Source organism: Sciurus carolinensis, chromosome 9 (assembly GCF_902686445.1).
Source record: "Sciurus carolinensis chromosome 9, mSciCar1.2, whole genome shotgun sequence".
In the NCBI taxonomy this organism is placed as follows: Eukaryota; Metazoa; Chordata; class Mammalia; order Rodentia; family Sciuridae; genus Sciurus; species Sciurus carolinensis.
In genome coordinates, this window is record NC_062221.1 from 70,248,015 (window position 1) to 70,269,430 (window position 21,416).

At 50.3% G+C, this 21,416-nt stretch overlaps 1 protein-coding gene across 2 annotated transcripts in view; it reads right to left on the reverse strand.

Annotated features, from left to right (window-relative positions):
* Positions 1 to 622: 622 nt before the first annotated feature.
* Pdia5 (protein disulfide isomerase family A member 5) overlaps positions 623 to 21,416 on the reverse strand; it is a 90,661-nt gene continuing 69,867 nt past the window's right edge. For both annotated transcript variants that reach the window (XM_047564431.1, XM_047564430.1), the window contains 6 exons: positions 17,321 to 17,391; positions 16,659 to 16,819; positions 12,542 to 12,672; positions 8,014 to 8,084; positions 1,215 to 1,349; positions 623 to 850 (listed from right to left, as the gene is read on the reverse strand). In XM_047564431.1, the coding sequence (XP_047420387.1) occupies positions 770 to 850; positions 1,215 to 1,349; positions 8,014 to 8,084; positions 12,542 to 12,672; positions 16,659 to 16,819; positions 17,321 to 17,391 (650 nt within the window). In that variant the 3' untranslated portion in view covers positions 623 to 769. The remainder of the gene's footprint in view (positions 851 to 1,214; positions 1,350 to 8,013; positions 8,085 to 12,541; positions 12,673 to 16,658; positions 16,820 to 17,320; positions 17,392 to 21,416) is intronic.

A 21,416-nucleotide genomic window follows, 5' to 3' on the forward strand; every position in this document is an offset into this window, starting at 1 on the left:
GTCAGGAGAGATGTCCACAGGCAGGAGGCAGAGTGAGGTGTCAGCCATGGAAAACGCGGTGTGGAGGTTTGAAGCTGCAGTGGCCGCTTGGGTTGGGTGCCGGCTCACAGGCCATCCGTGTGCCCACGGAGAATCTGCCTTCCCTCCCAGCCAGTGTGCACAGCAAACAGCCAGCAAGGTCCCTCTCCATATGCCGCTGCACTCACCTCTGCATGGGAACTTCATATTCTTTGGCAGAAGAGTGGGGAGGGAATGGAGAGGGAGACAGACGCAGCTGGAGAAGAGACACTAAATAAGTTCCCCAAATGGAAACCACAAGGGTCCAGAAGCAGCCACGGCTCAGTTTCCGGCTACTTTGGTATCCCGACCCCTGGTCACCTTCATGATTAACCTCATCAACTAGCCTTTTCCCCACAGGGTATTTTGTGGTCCACTTCCTCTCTTCTACTGTCAAATGACTGGCAGGTGCCAGCGCCCCAGGCCTCCAGGAACCCCCTCCCTGCAGACATGACTCTGGAGAGTGGCTCTCCCTCCCGGGAGGACGTGGACAGCAGAACGGGAGTCTCCATCTCCATGTGAGCCTGTTAGTAAAGGCTCTGCGAAAATAAACCACACCATCAAATAAATGGTTCAATTTTATTTCAAAATTGTACAAAAGGCCATAAGTGGCTATAAAAAACTTTGTCTTCAGAACACGTTGAAATTCAGAAAGAACAACAAAACCGGTATCATTCACAGTGTAATGGAAAAGCTTCCTCTGAGGCAGAAATTACAACTCCTCCTTCCTTTTCCCTAGTTTTTCGAGGTCTCCCTCCCGGAGGGTTCGAATAAAATTGGTAAATCCCAATTCCTGTTGGGTAGGGAAGGAGAAAGAGAGAGAAAGGAACTTAAAACCCTGGGCCAAAGTGCACATTCCCTTCCCTCCCCACCACTCAGCCAGCTCACAGAGCGTGGGCAGGATTGACAGGGAGGCTCTGCTTGGCCTCTGAGGCCAGCCCCAAGAAGCACGTGAGGAATCCACCCGGTTCTGGGGGCAGGACTCTGGGCCAACCCCTTGGGACTCCTGCAGCAGTGTGTAGCTCTATCTGGTCCTGGGGGCCGAGACAAGTTGGTGCCAAGCCTTACAGCTGTGATGTTCCCAGGGAGCTGTGCTCACTGCCTCCTGAGTGGCTGATTCAACAGCAGAGACCTGGGCAGCGGCTCCCCCAACTCACCGTGCGATCGCTGTCATACTTTTCTGCAAACTTCCCGTAGTGGTAGTAGTGGAAAGTGGGGTAGGCCTTCACAGCCTCCTGCTGACACAGGTCCTGGTTCTTGTCTTTGACACAGTCCACAGCAGCACAGGCGATCTAGGGGGTGAAGCAATGAGGGTCAGCATGGTGCATGCTGGACTGAGGTGAAAAGCAAGAGCTTGGAAGTTATTTCCTAAGAGCAAATCTTGGGTTGCCTGCACATTAACATTTGGAGAGTCAAATGTGTGGCGCACACCTATAAATCCAACAATTGAGGAGGCTCAGGCAGGAGGATCCAAGTTCGAGGCCAGCCTCAGCAACTTAGTGAGACTGTCTCATAAAGGTACAGGGAAGATTAGTGGAGAAGGAGATTGACAGGGAGGAGGGAGGGATGGGAAAGGAAAGGCAGAATGAATTTAATAAAATCATGTTATGTGCATATATAAATATACCATAGGGAATTTTACCTATATGTGTGTGTGGAGAGTACCAATCAAGGAAGGATAATGATGAGCAAGGGGAGGATCAGTGGAATGCAGGGGAGGATGGGGTGGGGGTGGGGGCAAGAACAGGAACTGAAATGGAGTGATCAGATTCCGTGTATGTATGATTTTGCTGGGATGAACTCAGATACTATATATAACTTTAATGCGCTAATTAAAGAAATAAAATAGGCTAAGGATGTAGGTCAGTGGTACAGCATCCCTGGGCTCTATCCCAAGTACTTGGGGGGTGGGTAGGGAAAAGATTTAGAGAAAATGACCTAGTCTTGGGGCCTCAGTTTCTTCAGTTGTAAAATGGGGTACTACCTAGGTTATCAGGATATCAGAAGACTAATTAAGAGAACTCGAATGAGGTGGATGTGCACAGGAACTGACACAGCACGATGGTGAATGGCAGCTGTCAAGGCAGTCACTCCTACAGACCCCAGGCTCTGTCCTCAGAAGCTCAGCGCCTGGAGAGGGAGTTGGATCAACAGATAATCCCAACACGGGATAGCTCATGACTCTGAGCGAGATAGAGGTGACCCATGGTGGCAGTGGAGCTAAGGCACTCTGTGCCATTCACCACGTGAGCAGAGGCCTGCAGGGTGGAGGAGAAAGCCAAGGGAGATTTTCCAGAAACTGGGAAGGAGTTTAGCATGACTAAGGCAATCAGGGTCTTCATTCAGAAAGAGGTTCTCAAACTGGCCACTGATGACTTCTTGTCCATCTAACAAATTCCATGCACTGGATAGCTTTTCCTTATTTGTTGTTCTTTCAAAATAAGAGGGTATAAAGCAAAAATGGAGGACTTCTTTTCTGTTGAAGGTAACAAACTGGAGAAGGAAGGAAAAGGGCCAATTAATGGTAATATACAATACAGAAGTTTCGTGGAAAAGGGGAAAGGCAAATTCAGATGGGGACAAAGGGAGAAGTCCTCTCACCAGTCCACATGTTTTAAAGCCGTTATGTGCCAAGCCCGTTCTAGGTGCTGGGGTACTGTTATGGTTTGAATATGAAGTGTTTCCCAAAGCTCCCGTGTTAATGCATAGTGAATATTCAGAGGTGAAATGATTGGATTGTGAGTTCTGTAACCTAATCAATCCATCCTAGTTTGAACGGACTGACTGGGTGGTAACCATAGGCAGTTGGGGTGTGGCTAGAGGAGGTGGGTCACTGGGGGCTGCCCTGGAAGGGTTCGTCTTCCCTGGGATCCCTTCTCCCATCTCTGCTTCACTGGCAGCCATGAATGGAGCGATGTTCCTCTGCCACACCCTTCCGCCATGATGTTCTACCTCACCTTGGGCTCACAGCAATGGAATCAACCGCTTGTGAACTGAAACCGTGGAAACCATGAACCCCAAACAAACTTTTCTTCTCTAGGTTGTTTTAGGTATTTTGGTCACAGCAACACAAAAGTAACAGGTACAAAGGTGACCTTGACGAAGACCAGTCATTAAATATCTGCCACATAACAAATGAGATTATTCTGGAGCCCAGTGAATGCTGTGAAGAAGTTTGTGATTTGGTGAGTCTACTTAAGACTGCTGACTAACCATGATTCATGGTGCTTTGGCTGCTGGTTACTCACATGAGCATGAGCCCCCTTTCTAGGTGGACAGCTCTGCAGGCCATCAAAGGCCACATCTTCTGATCACTTACTTTGTGCCCGGGTAAGCTGGCTTCTATAAGTACGGGACTGACAGACAGAGAGAGGGGAATGAGGTGCGACCTTCCCTGGAGCCACCAGAAAGCCACACCTGCCTTCCTCACCTCATGCTTTCCTACTGCCTCTTTGGCCACCAAATGTCCTACGCAGTGAGAGTTTTTAGAGGGGAGTTTGCAAACTTGCTGCACACAATCCATAGCTGGCTCTCAGTCCCGTTCTATTTGGCCCACATAGAATTTAAAAAGAAAATAAATTTGAATTAGCTGCCAACAGAGAAAGGAGCCAGAAGATTTAATATAAAAATTTGGCTTTCCAGCTTCTTTTTAAGCATCAGAAGATTTGATGGCACCTGCCCTGCCTTCCCACAGGCTGGAGTGGAGAGGCTGTTGTCTCGTTTGGCGAGGCTTGTGGCCTTCACCAGAGTCAGCGTGGGGCCTGCTTCACTCAGGCTGGCCGGCGGGCCCTGACAGGCTTCTGAGAACCCCAGCTCACCCTCCAAAGTGTTTTCTGAATTATTTAGAAAGGTGAAGCAGATGCTCCTTGGGTTGTCCAATGCAGGGTTTCATTTCTCAGGACCGGCATGTCCATGACTTTGCCTCTACCCAGTTGGCAGCAAAGGGCCCTCTGTGTCCAGCCCTTGGCCAAGGGTGGCAGCTCCTCTGCTAGGCTGCGGGAGTGTTTCATGAACATGGCTCCAGGCTGCTGCTCTCCCTGTATCCGCTTTAAATTATGAATTTAATTTGTATACATGCCCTGGAGCTGTTGGAAACATACTGTATGGTTTTATAAATCTACTAAATTAAAAATGTGCACCTCTTCTGAATCCCCTACACTCACCACCAGCCACAGACACAGAATGTAACTTGTAGTTGCAAAGGGGAACACACTCACTTTCTATGGAGGAGAGACAGCTCATTCTTTGGGAAGAAGGCAGCGACTAAACCTCTTCGCAATGCTCCCCGGCTCACTCGCCCAATGCCTGGTCCATTGGACCCACCAGGCTCTGGGTGATCACCTGCCACGGTATAGACACCTGTGACTTCTGGGTTTGTTCTATGGTAGCTGGCATGAATTCCTGGGTACAAGGTTAAGTGTCCTGATAGGTCCCCTCAGCCCAGTACATGACACAGCCTGGGAGCTCCTTTCTTGCCCCAAGGAACTGGACTGAGGCCAGTGACAGATAGGGGTCAAGGACAAGTACTCTGGTTTTCTGGACCTCTGAATGGCATGTCTCCTGGTGAGGTCTTCCAGGGAACTGAACCTCCGTTTCCCACTGCTATCTACCTATTACCTGCTTCTTTCCTTTCCCGGCTCTTCCTCCATCCCCTCTGGGGCTTCCTGAGACCATCTCCCAAGTATATCCCCCACATGCACGTGGGCCCCAGGCACAAGACTTCTTCTGGGCGGGTTGAACCACACAATGCCTGTGTATTCCATTCTGACTCTGCTCCTTTCCTGCACAGGAACCGAGGGCTGGTCATTTAACCTCTCTGAGCTTCTGTCTTCTCCTCTGTAAATTGAGGACCATAATAATGCCTGGTCCATTAAACTATTGTGAGGACTACATGACATAATGCTGTTAGTGGAAGAAGAGTACTCAGGCACCAGCAGACACATAACATTTACAGGGATCTAAGGTGTCAAGGCTTCGGGGAATTCAAGGGCCACTGAGTCCCTGCCCTCAGGAGGTTTTCTTTACTCCTGATGCACAAGGGCCAGCCTTATGATAGGAGGGCCCACACGACACAGCCAGATTACACCCGTGATGTGGCATTCACAGAGGGGGTGCCTGCTGCCTCCCAGCCTCCCCACAGGGTGACTTTCACACTGTGGCTGGCCCCATCCCGCACTGAGTTGGGCACACCTTTAAGTGCAGTAAAAGGTGAGCCCCTCCTAACCAGCCCAGTGGTTCCCAGGCTCCTCCCTGGCCCGCCAGCTCCCACCATGGATCCTTGTCCTCCATGCACTTTCAATAACACCATTCGTTCCAAGGCTAACAGTCTGCAGCCCTTTCTCCAACAGTGTGTCAACTGATAAAGTCCCCAAGTAAGCTCCTGGGTGGGGGTGGAGGCTCCCCACCTAAAATATGAGCTGCCTCACACAGCTTTATTGATTCAGTAAAATAAATCTCTGCAGGAGCTAATATTGACTTTGGCTATGAAAATGGAAGTGAAGAACCAACTGCATATTGATTGGGGAAGGAACTGGGACTGGCTTCTGGGTGGGGAAAAAAAAAAAAAAAACCAATTCCAGCTCAGAAGAGGCAGCAGGCGGTGGCAGGAAGAATGGAGTTGGAGACCCAGTTCTGGTTGTCCATAAACTGCTGGATATCCTTGGGCAAGGGATACAGCTCTTCTCTGGACTCTTGATATCTCATGAATAAAAGGGGAGTGGACAGGCCAGTGGTTCCCAGATACCTGGGAAAAGCTGGTGGCCAGGACAGCTTTCCAAAATCACTGATTTCGGGAAGCATCCCCCAGAGCCTCCAATCTGACATTTGCAGGATGGCATCCCACAATTGTACACCATGCCTGGAGCACAGAATGGGCACCAGTCACCTTAGCCCTCAGGCCAGATGCTGGCCCTGATAACTGTGCTGCCTACAGGAACCTCAGGTGGGCTGGCTGCTAAGTGACAGTGAACCCTGGCTTGGAATAGGAAGGAGGGACAGAGGGAAAAGGACAGAGGGAACGAACCCAAGAAAAGGCCAGCAACATTACTGGCCCACCTGAAGATAATCAAGCTAAGGAATATCAGTGTTCAAGAGAAGCGGGGCATGAAGGGAAATGGGGACCCTATGCATCAGCAGAGGGGTAATGAGGAAGAGGGAAGCTGGCTCTAGGTTGCCCACTGTGGGCCTGGTAAGCCCACTGTGAGGTGAGTCAGGCCACAGGAAAGGCTGGTCCCAGATGGTCCCAGCAGTGATCCAGTGGGCAGAGAGAGCCATCCTCCAGGGTTTCCTGGCTCCCCTGGCATCTCCCCTGAGAGAAGCCAGCCCAGGCTCTATTCATCAGTGATCCTCAGGATCCCTTCCCAGATCTCCTGGAGGCTGAGTAGATCTGAGCAGCAAGTGGGGCAGGGAGACTGGCCACCTCAGCTATTCTGTCTGTCCCAGAGCACAGTGCTCTAGTAAGGGGTGATGGGAGCTGATGTGGAGTGACAGCTATTTCAGTCCTAGAGTGGGCAGCTGGGCTGTGCTGGACATCTCTGGAGCCCCCATGGTGTGTACAGGGCCTGGGTGTCACAAGTAGGTGGGGACGGTGAAGGAGACAGGACACAGGATGCCCCTTCTTGCCATACCTCTGTCAATCTGGGACAAGCAGCAGGTCTTTATATTCCCTCCTGGTGGGATGAGGGATGCCTCAAGGGCACAGCTAGGACTTATGGGGGACAGTAGAGCTCCCTGACTCCAGAGAAGAGCCCCAAGGTCTGAGTCTAAGTGGGAATGTGGTCCCTAGTTTGTTCTCACCCTCCATGTATGTGCCTGTCTTTCTCTGGCTTACTATCCCTGAAAGTTCTCAGCACACATCTCTGTGCTCCCTCTGGGACTGTGCAGGTGATCCTAGTACACGTATTTCTGCCTCCGTGGGCCTGGAGAGCAGCTGAAGGCCTGCCACTAGGATGGTAATCTAACTCTGCTTCACGGGTGCCCCTCCCCACCTCGGCTGAACCCTGTTCTGGCTGCTTGGTCTGTATGCTGTCTGTGACTCTGCTTAGTGAGTGCCTGGCCCGAATGTCTCCCTGCCCTGGTCCAGCCTGAAGATTCTGCCTGTGAAAATAAGGCAACAGTAGCAGTGCCCCCAATTCTGGGCATAAGTGTGGGAACGTGGGTCCCGCCCTGCCCTGTGCTTCTGAGATCTGTTAGGTGAAAGGTTGCTATGGCTGAGTTCAAGGGCTGGGAAGTCTTCGCAATCATCTCTGCTCACTGGGAAGATGAGAAGGGAATTCAAGGATAGGGGTGGGGAAGAGGGGTTCAGTGACACAGCCCGTGCCTAGCAAGTCCATGGGCTCTGTCCCCATCAGCACAAAAAAAGAAGGCAATGCAAGGACTTGGGGCTCAAGGAACTTCCCTGAGTCCTAGAACTTGTCTTGCCCTAGGGGCCACAAACTGCCCTCTCCCAGTGGCAGTCTGGCTGCTGGAGCTGCCTGAGGGCTGCGCCTGGTGCCTGCATCCTAATCCAATCTGCAGATCCAGCTTGTTAATTTTATGCTTCATCAGCTGGCGGCTGCAGGAGCCTCTCGCTCAGGAAGGATGAGGCTCCACCGGCATGGCCTGGCTCTCCTCCATTTGACTTTTGTGGGTTTTTTTATTTGTGTTTTTAATTATATAAGTGATGCATGACTACAACCCTACTGTAAAAAAATAGACATATGACCCTTTTTACTCTCCCTCCTCCAAGTCAGCACTGTAACGCTTCAGTGTATCTCTCTTAGTGGAATCTGCAGCACAAATCCAGCCTCCTCTGTCTTGCCTTATAAAGAAAAAAAAAATGTCCCAGTTCCCAAAGAACCCCTTTGGCAAAACTGCACCTATTTAGGGACAGGGGCCTGACTGGTAGGGAAGAAGGTATAGGAATGAGTGGCAGGGCAAAGATGGAGGTAGGACAAGAAATGAAGGGGGTATCCTTACCTTCCGGTCATCTTTGAAGGCATCAGCAGTGGCAGTAAAGTATGGGATGACCTTCTTACAGTGTGGGCACCCTGTGTGAGAGGGGACAGATTGTCACACACTGAGACGGCAGAGTCAGGGCCACTTCCATGAGCCTCCAGAGGTTTTTCCAGGAATCTCACATCCTTCCCAACCCACCGTCTGGGTCCATGTGTCAAACTTGCTAATGAAAACACCCCCTGCTTGATATGTGGGCATGGGGCTTTTCAGGAGTCCCTGACACAAGCATCAGTGTGCTCCTGCCTCAGGACCTCCCATCTACCCGCAAGAGGTAGCTCACTGTGGTCTTATTCTCCAGGATTCCTCCACAAGGCTGCCCTTAGGACTGGGAAGAACCTGATCCAGGGAGCAGAGGGAGCTTTGGGTTCAGGAATGAAGCACATGTGCTCAGAATTCCTGAGCCTGTCACATTCTTCTTTTGCCCCAGGATAACAGAAAAATCTCTCTACTTCATGAGTATGAAGCAACACTGAAGTAGCATTGGGAAAGACAGGGGCAACCGCTCTGCCTGAGCCCCCACGGCTCGTGCTCCACTGCTAACTTCTATACTCCTGGAAAGTTCCACACTTTGCTCTAAACCTTGACCTGGAAACCAGGACAGGATTCAAGACAGCCTAGGAAGCAAGACGAACTACAGCGAGTCAAAAGCAGTCCTCAAGGCCCCAGACACTTCCTGTTACCAGGAAAAGGCCTGTCAGAGTGGATGAAGGCCTGTGATGTTCCGCGAACATGTGCCCTTCCCTGGTGGTCTTGTCTCTTGGTCTGTGCATCATCCTGAGCCCCTTCATCTGGGGTGCAGGGCAGGACTGTTTGTGGCCACTTTCTTCAAGTGTCACAGTAAGCCCAGGAAGCTTCAGGCTACTCTGGTCTTTCCCTCAATGTGAAAAGATCAGGACCCAAACCAACCTCCTCTCTCACCTTTCCCCAGATACTGTTGAACAGAACTGCCAAGAGGACAGAATGGCTTTGACCCTGACTGTGGTAATTAATTCTGATCAAAACAGGTGGGAGAGGCCACAGGCTCCAGGGGGAGACCTGGCTCTAGCCACAACTTCCTGCCAAACAGCCTGCATGTCCCCGCCTCGGGGAAGCGGAAGACGTGGTGGGGAATAGAAATAGCTTTGCTCTTCTGCTTTCTCCTTTTTTAGAGTAAGATAATAATGACTGGCATTTCAAAGGGTTTTGTGAAACGAAATTAAGGTTAGGCTACAAATTTAATCTGAATTTAATCAGAACATATCACTTGAGCTATGTTCTGAGGTGGGTGGGTGGGCCATATGGCCAGGCTGGCAGAGTAGCCGGCTGGACCAGAACAGCGTTGTGGGTGGTGGGGAGGGGGCTTAGAGGGATTTCCCCAACATCTGACGCAGAAGGAACAGAAGAGACCTGGGCTGGTTATGGGTCATATCAGAACTAAATGAGAAAAAGTACCTAGCGCAGCCCACACGGCAGATACCAGATGGATTCCTTTTGATTGCCTAAAATGGTAAATACAAGTAACACTTAGCTAATTTGACCTAACAGAGGGACAAAAAGCGCAAACTCATGAAAATGTCATACTATAAAGGAGTGATGTTATATAATTTTCAAAACATTTAAAGAACCCTAACTATTGGTTAACAATGTCTGTCAAAGGCTAACCTTGCAGGCAACTATAGGTCCCTGTGCACTCACTAACAGTATTAGGCTGGCTGAAAATAACCTACTCCATCCTCAAAATCTGGTTTCACTATTAATTTTCATTTTTTAACCTCTTTGCCTATTGAAAGTATAAATGTTAACTGTCAGTTTAGTGCAAATATATGTACCATCAATTTAAAATATCTGGGCTTTAGATTAATGGCCTCAGTTGCATCTCATTTTCTCATTATCCAAAACGAAGAGCACGGCTGATTAGTAACTGGAGGGGAGGATGTTTTGGAAAGCACGTGAAGACGTTTCCGAGAGGTGGCAGGTGGATCAAGGAGGAATGCTTTTTAAAAAGTGGGGCTTTTTAAAAAAGGCACCCCACCTTGTGGAGAAAAGTGGGGAGAGAGGAGTCAAGAGTGGGGAGGGGGGTGGAAAGTCCCACAGTGACTGGCCAAGCTGGCCTAGGAAGGGCTGTCCCCATGACTGGGCCACATGGCACAGGGCAATGACCCAGCAGGAGGAAGAAGAGTGGAAACCAGGGGCAGCATGTGGGGGTGACATAGGTAACACAGGAATGTAGGAATGAAGCAATGTGGGGGTGTGAGGACATGGGGAGGCAGGGGTGTGGGGGACTAATGAGGGGTGAAGTGATGACCGTGGAGTGGGGGAGGCAGACAGTGGAGTGCGGGGCAGCAGGAGTGGGTGGGGCAGGATGTGAGGGCCAGCTTCTGCTTTTGGCTTCACCTTCATCAGGTGTGACTGTACTGCTTGACCTTTCTGCAATGCTGCAGTGTTTAAATTCTCTTTTTTCTTTTTCTTTTTCTTTTTTGCCTGTACTGGGGATTGAGCCCGGGCCCTCACACGTGCCAGACAGGTGCTCTATCACTGAGCTTCATCCCCAGCCTTTTAAAAAATTTTATTTTGAGACAGGGTCTGGCTAAGTTGCCCAAGCTGGCTGAACTTTCAATTCCCCTGCCTTGGCCTCTGGAGTAGCTAGGATTAAGGTGTGCACCGCAGTGCCCAGCTAGCTTCTCTCTATATAAATGAGTTTAAGTATACTGTAATGTATATAAGTACACATTATTTTTATCATTGAAAAAAAGATTTCTTTGTCCATGGGTGGTCTTCCCTTGTCTCCCGACCCCCAACCCACAGACGCTGATTAAAGATGTATCCCCTAGGAGTACTGAGGCACGATTTGGGGACAGAAAAGGGCAAAAGAGAGATGGGAAAACTCTAAGGGTTAAGCCTTTGCCAGAAAGTGAGTCACTGAGTGACAATGCCCCTAAAGGATTGTCGGTGTAGACAGGCCCCTGAGGCCTGGCAAGGACATCCATGGTTCCTTCTTTGTACCATGGGCCACGACGCTGCCCAACACAGTCACGATTTGATCAAAGAAGGAAAGAAGAATGGAAGGTGAATCTTACAGCCCAGCAGGGTAGGAGTCCCTACCTCAGACATCCTGGAGGTTTAGGAGCCTGTCTGCTCCAGTGTCTAGTGGGGCCTTGGGTCTATCATGAGGGTCCCTCAGTCAGGAACGCACCAGATAGAGGCAGAGGAAAAGCCTGGCTCTGGTTCAGAGGCCTGGGTGAAGAGACAGGAACTGCTGGCAGAAAGCATTTCATCTGTACTTTGTGATGTGCACCTGCCCGGAAGATGGTCAAGGACTCCTATAGCCAGGTGCTCACTTGCTAAGAAAACTCTTGCTGAATAGTGCTTGTGACAGAGAGCTGCCCGGCAGAGGAAGGGCCTGCCACTAACTTGATACAAGGCCTTGAGCAGGTCATGCCTCTCCTGGGTGTCTCGTCTCTGCCTTCTTCTGCCCTGAAGGAAGATGTTCTCAAAATCCAAGACTGATGAGGACAGTGAGAAAGAAGCTCTGTAAGGAACTGAGAGAACAAGTCCTGCTCTGAGAAGAGGTGGAAGTTGAGGGGCAGGAAGGCTGCCCCTGCCCCCCCACTGGCCACCACAGAGACAGGTTTGAGGCCGGGGACTGCCAGGCCCAGGCAGTGGCCCTTCCCAGACAGCGAGCGTGAGAAGGCATTACAGATTACTGCCACTTGAACAGTGGGGGCAGGAGGGGAGCAAACAGGAGGGCTGGCTACAACTGAGCGGGTTTATGACTGGATTGAGCTGCCTGGCTTCTCCGTAGACAGCAGCTTTTATTATCCTCACTCCATTAAGCTGAGCTGTAACCCGGGGGAGGGAGAGAAGGGCAACAGAACAGTGGGAAATTCTAAGAACCTTTCCTTCTAAGTGTCAATTAACAACTTCAAAATGGGAATACACAAAAACCCGAGGTCACAAACACCCACGTGAGCAGACCTGTCACATCCTTAGCTTAAGCTCTGATTAAAATGAGAAACACAAGGGACCTGGGATGTGACTGTGCCTGTTCCTGTACCACAATGTTAAACCCAAATGGCTCAGACCCATTGGGAAGGTCATGAGAAGGAGTTCCAAAGTCCCAAAGGTGAAGACAGTGCCTGGAGGAGGAGGAGGAAGAGGGGTGGAAAGGAAGCGGCTGCACAAAGAATCCCGGGATGGGAGGAGACTGGGTCCCACCAAAGACAGAAGCACAGGCTTTACACTGAAAAAGGAGCCCCCCAAATGAGGGTGAGAGCCCCAGGGAGCTGACGAAAGGGAGACGCTGGATGTTCAAGGCCCTCTTAGCCTGGGGTGAAACCAGGGAGCCTGGATCCTAGCAAGTGATTCTCGAGTTGACCAGTGGCTGTCTTGGTCCCTGGGGATGTGGTGACAGCCAGTTGGGTGGGGGGGTGGGGGGGTGGGGCACGGTATGCATTCTTGGTTTGGGGAGCAGCCCCTCTCGCCTCACCCCTCAGGGGCATGAGTTACTTACAAGGAGCATAGAACATGACCAAGGTGTGTTTCTTCCTCTTCAGGGTGTCCCGGAAGTTGTCCCCCACCAGATGCAACACACTTGTCTGCTGCTCTTCCCAAGTGGACTCTGGGGGTGGAGGGGCCTCGGGGCTGCAGGAAGCAGGGGTGGGGGAGCAGTTATGAGGAGGGAGCTAGAGACGGACAGGTGTACCAACTCCCAAATCCCACCCCCACAGGAGCACATATGAATTCCTTTTGGATTACTTCTGGAATTTCGCTGTAAAACTTCTGTTTAAACACTCACAAGTTCATATCATCCACAAAAAGATCCCTTCTGAGGGAAGTCATTTGTGAAGTGGTGGGAGACCTGGTCCTGTTTTAGGCCAGGCACACCTTTGGCTATGGGCCATCAGCCCTCCCCAAGGGTATAGAACCTCTTCCCAGCCCTCTCTCCCACCCTAGGGGTTCCCCAACCATCTTCTTCTCCAAAGCTTTTGTTCTTAGCACAGGCCAAGAAGTCACGCAGGCCTAGGCTCAAATCTGAATTACTAGCCTGCTGTGTGATCTTGGGTAAGTCACTAAATCCCTCTGAACCTCTATTTTCTTTTCTGATGAGTGAACACAGTGGTACCTACATCTGAGATATCTATGAAGAGCAGAGACAGTTTATGTAAAGCACTTATGTGATCAAGCAATGGATATTTACTAAGAACCTGGAAGCTCTAATAAATGACAGACAGTAAATGCTGTCCCCTGAGTAAATAAATGCCTGTCCCCCGGTTTCTTCCACTCTGCTTCATACAAGGATACAGAAATTTTGCTGTAATTTTGATCTGGAATGTTCCCCAAAGGCCCATGTGTTAAAGGTTTGTTCCCCAGAGTGACATTATTTGGAGGTGGTGGAAACTTTTAATAGGTGGGGCTTAGTGGGAGGTTTGAAGTTACTGCTAGGTTTTAAAATTCAGTACCATGAACTAAAACCTCCAAAACTGTGAGCCAAAATAAACCTTTTCTCTTTCAAAGCTGATTATCTCAGGTATTTGTTACAGTAATGGAAAGCTGACTATCACAGAGCTCCAGGGTCATTTAAAAGCTCTTGCTGCCCTTGCTCCCCTGCCTCTACAACCTTTTTTCCCTTCCTCCTCTGAGAAGTGTCTCCCCCTGCACAGCTACAGCCAGGCCTGGAGCACAGCTGGTGTGGCATGGAGTCACTCTGACCTCACTCACTTTTTTGAGGCCCTCTCTGAACCAAAAGCAGCCATGCCCTCCACCTTTGCACACAGTCCTTTCTTCCAATTCTATTCCAAGCCTTTGCAATTTTCAAAAGATGTCATCCCTTTGCATGACTCCAGTGACACCCACGATTGAGAGTAACTCTAGGTATTTATCACCTATTTCCAGGTAGAGGCCCCACTGTCACCTCCAACCCACCAAGACTTAGAGCACATTACTCTTCCCTCCTTCACACCTCCAAATTGGTCTTCCTCCCCCATTTTCTTCCTGTTGGCAAAGCACCCCTGTGCTGGTGATCAAGACGAACCCCTCCCTGCCTTCCTGTCCTCCTCTTTGTCCTCTAGGTCCCCTGGCTCCACGATGACACCACCAACCTGACCTTTCTGCTCTTCCCTTATCCTGAATGTGGTTTTTTTTGGCTGCTGGCCTGCAGGCACGTCTCAATCACCTGCAGCTTGGCCACCTGTGCAGACGCCATCACCTCACCTGGTACCGTCTGCTCTCCCTGCTTCTGGGTGAGAAGCTTCAATCCTCCACCCCAGAGCCATCTGCTGATCATGCACCACACCACCTGGAGGCTCCCTTCCATGTGCCTGGAGAACTACAATTTGTCCCTGGGCAGGGTCCTTAATGTCTCTGAACATGTTTTTCTTCATCAATGAGACAGGAATAAAAACTCTTATCTTATTAAAAAATAAAATCCTCAGTAGGATTTGTGGGTGACACAAGACACGAGTTAGAAGAGCAAGGGACTAGGGATGTGGCTCAGTGGCAGAGCACATGCCTTGAATGTGTGGTGCCCTGGGTTTGATCCCCAGCACTGTGAAAAAGCAAAAGAATGAAAAGAGATGGGAAAGCATCCTACAAAGGCTGAATGGTATCATCGCTTGTCACATATTGTCAGTGAAAGCCCCCTGATGGCTGTGATCAGTCATAAAAATAGCCTCCTTTGAACATTTACACATGAGGCACCACACTAAGCGTTTTTCACACTTAATTCCCTAGACGAGTCTATGAGGAAAATGTTGTCTCCATTTTACAGAGGGGAAACTGGGGCTTCGAGGGGCCAAGTACAAGGCCATGCTCTGACAGCATCCTGCAGTCCACGAAGGCCAAGCTCTTTAGGTTCTCTGTAGTGGGGGCTACATACAGGAAGGACAGGGGCTCCTGTGCTCACCACTTGGGTGCAGGACTCTGGTGCATTGATGAGCAGTGATCCATGCTCTGCATCCCTCCTCATCATCAGGATCTGTGACCTGATCCTCCACCTGGCTCAGTGCCCCCCAGAGCACGGCTGGAATGGTGGGTGTGAATGAATCACAGGCATCAGACACCAGAAGGCTCAGGAGGAGTGAGCACCTGCTCTTTCTCGGAGGTGAGTCACTCCCTTTGGTTCCTCGGACAAAGATCTGGCTACTCTTAGCGGTGAGCAGTACAAAGTAGGAGGAGCCAGGGCCAGGCCCTGCCTTCTGCTCGCCTCTCCTGGACCTCGTGCTAACTCTACTCCCGTTCTATATGCTGCTATTTTCCCCAGTTACCATGGCTGAGAGTTCCATTCACATCTCCTGAACCAAAGCTGCAGGGACAGGAGTCCCAGACTTTGGCCTTAAATAAGCACTTCTCACCACGAAATGCTTATTTACATCAGGTTGGAGGACCAAAGTTTTAACCAAGTACTTCAATCAAAACGCCTTTGTTTTGCACAGTTCTTGTGTTGCTTTGTGACTTTTAGTCTTGCTTTGCACATGCGCATCACTACCCTGTGTACTAGGGACCTTGGTCAAGGCTAGAATATGGCTTCTATTACTCTGTCTTCCCCCAACTGCTGAAATGAGAAACCTCCTGAAACACTCAAGCTCTGTGTGAACATTCGAATCTGGCAGGGGTAGGGGAGGGGCAGGCAGAAAGAAGGTTGCTCAACTGTGTCCTGCTACTCAGGCAGGGCTAGAGGCCTCCTCCCTGTCTCAGTGCACCATGCATTGGGTCTCACTAGTCCCCTCACAGAGGGGGAAAGACTTACTACCGTGGGCTCTCAACCTCTTGGGTCTTTGGGTCAATAATCACAAAGCTATGTAGATTCCCTATACTTACAGGCTGTATGGGTTGAACTGTGTTCCCTCCAAATTCATATATTGAAGCCCTAACCCCCAGTACCTCAGGATGTGTCTACTTTTGGAGAAAGAACCTTTAAAAAGATAATTTAGATGAAGTCATTAGGGTAGGCTAATCCAGGGTAACTGGAGGAGGTTAGGATACATACACAGGGAAGACTATGTGAAGACTCAGGCAGAAGATGACCGGCCACAAGCTAGGAGAGGCCTCTGAAGAAACCAACCCTGACAACATCCTGATCTCTGATTTCTAGTCTCCAGAACTGCAAGGAAAGACACTTCTGTTGTTAAACTAGTCTGTTGTTTTTTTGGTGTATGTGTGTTGTTGTTATGGTGTGTTAATAAACTAACACATAGGCTAAGAGGGCTCTTCAAAAGCTCATCCTCACACTACAGCAGTCGACACTGGACACTACAGGAGGCCCAGGCAACCACCAGCAAATGGGGGGTGAATGAGGCCGACTCCGGAGGTGAAGAGCTGCGTGTTCCCTTCATTCACTCAAACGGAAGGAGTTCAATGCAGATGACAAAATGGGGCTAGGGAGACTTAATGGGGAGGGGAAACAGAGGACCTGGTGAAACTGCATCCCGAGGGGCTGCCGGGAACCCGCTGGCTTGACACGAGGTCAGCGTGAGGGGTGGCCTTCGGACGGAGGATGTCAACTCTACCTTGGCTCCTGTGAGCTCTGGGCCAAGAACCTTGGGCCGTAAAGTGTACTTCATCTTTTCAAGGTAGTTCCCAGTGGCCGACAGCCAGCAGTTAGGATGTGCTATCAAGATCATAAAACTCACTTCTGCATCCACTCAATAAACTTCTTCTTTGTTCTGAGCGCAGGCACTGCATATTTCTCTCCATTCTTAAAATACTTCAATGTGGGAAACTCTGAGATGTGGAATCTCTCTGCCAGGGCCTTGTTGACAGTGGCATCGACAGCTGCAAGGACACCAGAGCTCTGGGATGGGGGAAAGGCCAACCATGCATTACAGCCTCAGACGCGGTGCTGGTGGAGCGAGGAGCCCAGACGCCAGCCCCACGCCCCTCCCGGGCCTGCCGGAGTCTACCCGGGGGTGACTGGCCCCCAGGAGTCAGACATCCCAGGGAACAGCTGAACACTGGCATGTGCTGAGATACGGTTTTTGAAACTGCCCCACCAACCATGCTGGGAAGACTAGGGCCTGCTCCCAATAGTTAAGGTCCCAGAGAAAAGACAGAGCAGGCAGAGGTCACCTAGACAGATACAGGAACATAGCTCCATAGGCTTTCTGTCCCCCTCCATCCCTCGAAGGGGCCCCATCTGTCCAACCAAGATGTGTCTACTGAGGGACACAGAAGTACTGAGGCCCCCAGGAACTGGGAGAGCTACTTTCAGGGCGTACAGGAAAAGTCACTGTAATGATTCTACGTGTCAGTGACTCTTCAAAGGGAAAGATGAGGGACCGGGGAGGGAGCTTACATCCACTTCTCCATGGAGGACTTCTGCTGCACTCTCAAACTCTGGCTTCATCTTCTTACAGTGTCCACACCCTGTGGGGAGAGATCAAGAGAAACCACTTCCATGGCATGAAGACCCCGGTGATGCCCCCTGGTTGCCTCCCCAAGACAGCCTGGCCCCATTCCCAGAATCTGGAGTATGTGAGAGAAAAGAGGACAAATACCAGCTCAGAAAAACCCTCTTCTGCCTAATCCACTGGGGGTGGACTGGGGTGGCAGGGTGCCCAAGAGATAAAAATGAGATAACTACATAAGCAACATGTGCAACATGAAGATAGCCCTGGTGTGCCGGGCACTGATCTAGTGCCTTATATCCTCACATCGGCCCTACAGGTAGGAACCGACAGGATACCCATTTCACAGATGGAAAAACTGAAGTACCAAGAGGGCAGGGGACTGCCCTCAGATGCATACACAACCACAGGTCATAGAGTCAGGCTGAAAATCCAAGTAATCCAGCTGGAGGTCACAGCAGGAAGCAGGTGCCTGCTGTTCCTGTGTTACTATTGCCACCACCATCCCTGGGCCTGGAGTCCAGAATAAGAATTCACAGAAGCAAAAGCACAAGGGAAAATAAGTTCAAGTTGTCCCCACAGGAGAGGGGGTAGGATGCAATAAGCACAGAGATGGACTTCTAGTTTCCAGATGAACAGTATTTTCTTGGGATAAAGACAGCTTTGCCCTTTCTTCACAACCACATGAACGCAGTTGGATGTCATGAAGAATAACATGATACGTTAGGAAGATAACAGGCACTTTGTGCAATGACATCAGGGCACTGGTAAACTCTTCATTTGCATAGAAAGAGTGCTCTCTGGCTTTCGATGCTGGAGGGGTGCCAGAGGGGTGCCGAGGTGAGGTGATCAGGACTGGCTTAAGATCGTAGGCTGCTCTCGAGGAGAACTGGCTGCGTGGGGATCCTGCATACACCAGGCTCAGCGGATGCCAAGATGTGACTCAGTCTTCTTGGGGTGTGCTACTATGTGGGAGCTGACAGCACCGCAATTCTGATTGTTAAAACAAAGATAAGAGGAAAGGAAGACAGACTTGTATGATCAGAGACTTCCCATGTCCTCCCAGGAGCACCTGAGCCACAGAATCAGCTCCGTTGAGCCCTCGGCTGGGATGAAGGTTCCCGTCTCCTTCAAGGTCATTCTTACAGAGCTTAGCTCCAAGTGGCACTGAGACAAGAGCCTGTCTCACTCTTGATCTTTCCATTCTATTTCTGCCTATACTCAGCTTCCTCAGTCTATCCTTGTTCAGTCCCTTCCAGGGACAAGGGGCCCCAGAGCAGCTACTCCCACTTACTGGTTACATAAAATCTAACTGATCATCAAATTCCCATCCAGTGTTGTCAAGACCATCCTCTGGAAAAAGCACTGGGGACTGAACTCAGTCAAGGAACTGACCAACCCAGGGAGCAGCTATAGCTCTCAGCCACACCAATAGGTTGGTTCTTAACAAGTGAGCACATGGCACAGTGACATCACCTCGGAGGTGCCACAGTGCCCAGTGGGCAGGAAGGAGAGAAAGTGCCAAGCACACAGACCCACTGAACAGGAGCTCCTTACACCTGCTGGGCCACAATGCAGAGGAAAGGGGAGGCTTTTCCTTGGGCAATTCCCGCTTAAAGACAGAAAGGAACAAGTTCTTTAGACCAGAGGGGGAAATAGTGCCTTCAAGAGATGAACCAGAAAATTGCACTCTCTGTCCCTGTCCCTAAACCCCAGGGAGCTGGAGGCCTCTTCCTAGAACCCTGACACATGCTGTACACACATTACACTGTCACCAGGCAGGGCTGCACCTACCAGACTATGATAACCTAAAAGGCAGGGCCCATGGGGTTTCTACCTTGTACCTCCACAGCAAAAGGGGTCACCATTTAACACAAACCTGGTAAGTACTTATTGCTGGCAAGGAAAAGAATATATGGAATTAAATAATTAGTAGAGAACAGGGAAAGACTTCTGGAGGAGGCAGGTGACAGGACACATGGAGAGTAGTGAGTAAGAGGGACAGCACTGCCCACTCGGCAGAGCAAGAGCAGCTCAGAGGAACGGGATGCCCCAGGTCCCACTCAGCAGTGCAAATTCTGCTGCTGGGACCAAGGAGGGGCCACTGTCCCAAGGTGCCTCTGGACAGCAGCACTACTGGCCCCAGGGGACAGCCTGGCTCTGCTAGGCCTCATTCTGACTAGAGCCCACTCAGATTCTGGGTCCCTCAAAAACTGAAGCAGGATCAAGGTCACAGCCATTTTGAATTAGAAGAACACTATTTTCCATAAATGAACTTCTAGCGTCATCATAATCCATGTGTCATTTTCTAAATAATCAGTTTACAAAGGGTTGATATGGCAAGTTGGTCGGTTGTTTTCTCCACAGAAACCATTTTATACCCAGATTACAAGCAGATTCCCCAGAGCGACTGCAAACGCCCATGTAACAGAATGTACCTGAAGCATACAGAGTGTGTTTCCATCTCACTGAATCTGCCCCCAGATGGGAAGGCACAGCCTGCAACCCAGCTGAAGACACAGAGCCGGTCCCTCCTGCCAGGCAACAGGATGGAGAGCACTCCGTCAGGGCAGGGGGCGAGGACGGCAGAGTCTACTGCCTCTAACAAAATCTCCTCCCCCGTGTCCCCCTCAAAGGGCACAGCTACACCTCCAATCTCATGAAAGACTTCCAGGGATCTCAGTTCCCCTCACTGGCTCACAGAACTCAGATCCCAGGCCAGGGCAGAAGACTGCCCAAAGTCACTCCAATCCTCTTCCCAGGGGAGGTACATGGAAGGGATGCTCCACTGGTGTACTTCCATGCCACTCCGTAGGTCGGCAGCAAATGGGACATTCTGTGGAAGGTTCTACTGACTTACCATGAAATAATCAAGATTAAAAAAGTATTTGAGGGCTGGTTGTGGCTCAGTTGTAGAGCGCTTGCCTTGCATGTGTGAGGCACTGGGTTCGATTTTTGGCACCATGTATAAGTAAATAAAATAAAGGTCCACCAACAACTAAAAAATATTTTTTTAAAAAAAGTATTCAATTCTAATTAGGATAAGAAGAAAGGAAGAGATCATTCTTTGGGGCTTACGGTCAGGATGAAATGTTCTACGACTCTCAGCCTGAGGTCTACCACCAGGCTGACAGCTCCCTGCACTCTACAGGAGGCGACCACCCATTCTCCTGCTCCCAAGCTGACTCGGGTGGAATGAGGAGGTTTTGTACTACACAGAGATTTTGAGAAAAGAAAATTCAGAGACACTGCTGCTGTTGTGGGTCCATCACCAAGAGCCCAGCCCACACTGGTGAGGAGGAAGAGAGTGATCCCTGCAGAGTCCTCCGAGTGCCACTGCCCCAAGTGCCCTGAGAGCCATAGGCTGGCTCAGTGCACTGGGGAGGATGCCTGGCAGGCCTTGGGAGATGTCCCCTGAACACACTCTCCCTTAAACATATGGTGGTGCTACGGTCAGGCCAGTTGTTGGCAGGGTCCTTGGTCAAAGTGGAGTGGGACTGGAGTAGGGATCAGGGGAGGAAAGACAAAGAAAAGACTGCCATGGACACACATGGAAAACCAGTTTCTAAATGTGCCAATCCCTGTGGCAAGACCCCTGAAGATTAGAGAATCCACCTTACACTGGTAGAGAGTACTACCTTCAGAGCTTTACCAGGGTCCTGCCCTTTGGTGCCATGTCCTGCCTGTTTCTATTAGTAACAGCCAGAGATGAGTTTTGAGACTAAGAATTGGCTCACCTGGGAGATGGGTGGTGATAGCCCGTGGTGTCTGCCATACATGTGGAAGGCTGGCTGGGGCAAGTGCCAGGAAACTTCTAAGACTCCCCCAAGTAAGAAAAAGTTTGCTGTCTTCCGGGGACTTCTAGTCTATCTGTGCAGCCACACGAGATGTGTGACAGAGTTCAGTAGGTCTGTTTTATAAAGCCAGAAATCGTGGCTCCAGGAGATGAAGTGATAAATCCACCAGGGCCTCCACCCTCTTTACCACAGCCCTTTCCCTGATAGGTAAGGTCTCTCTGCACAGAGTCCCTTGTGATCTCACTGG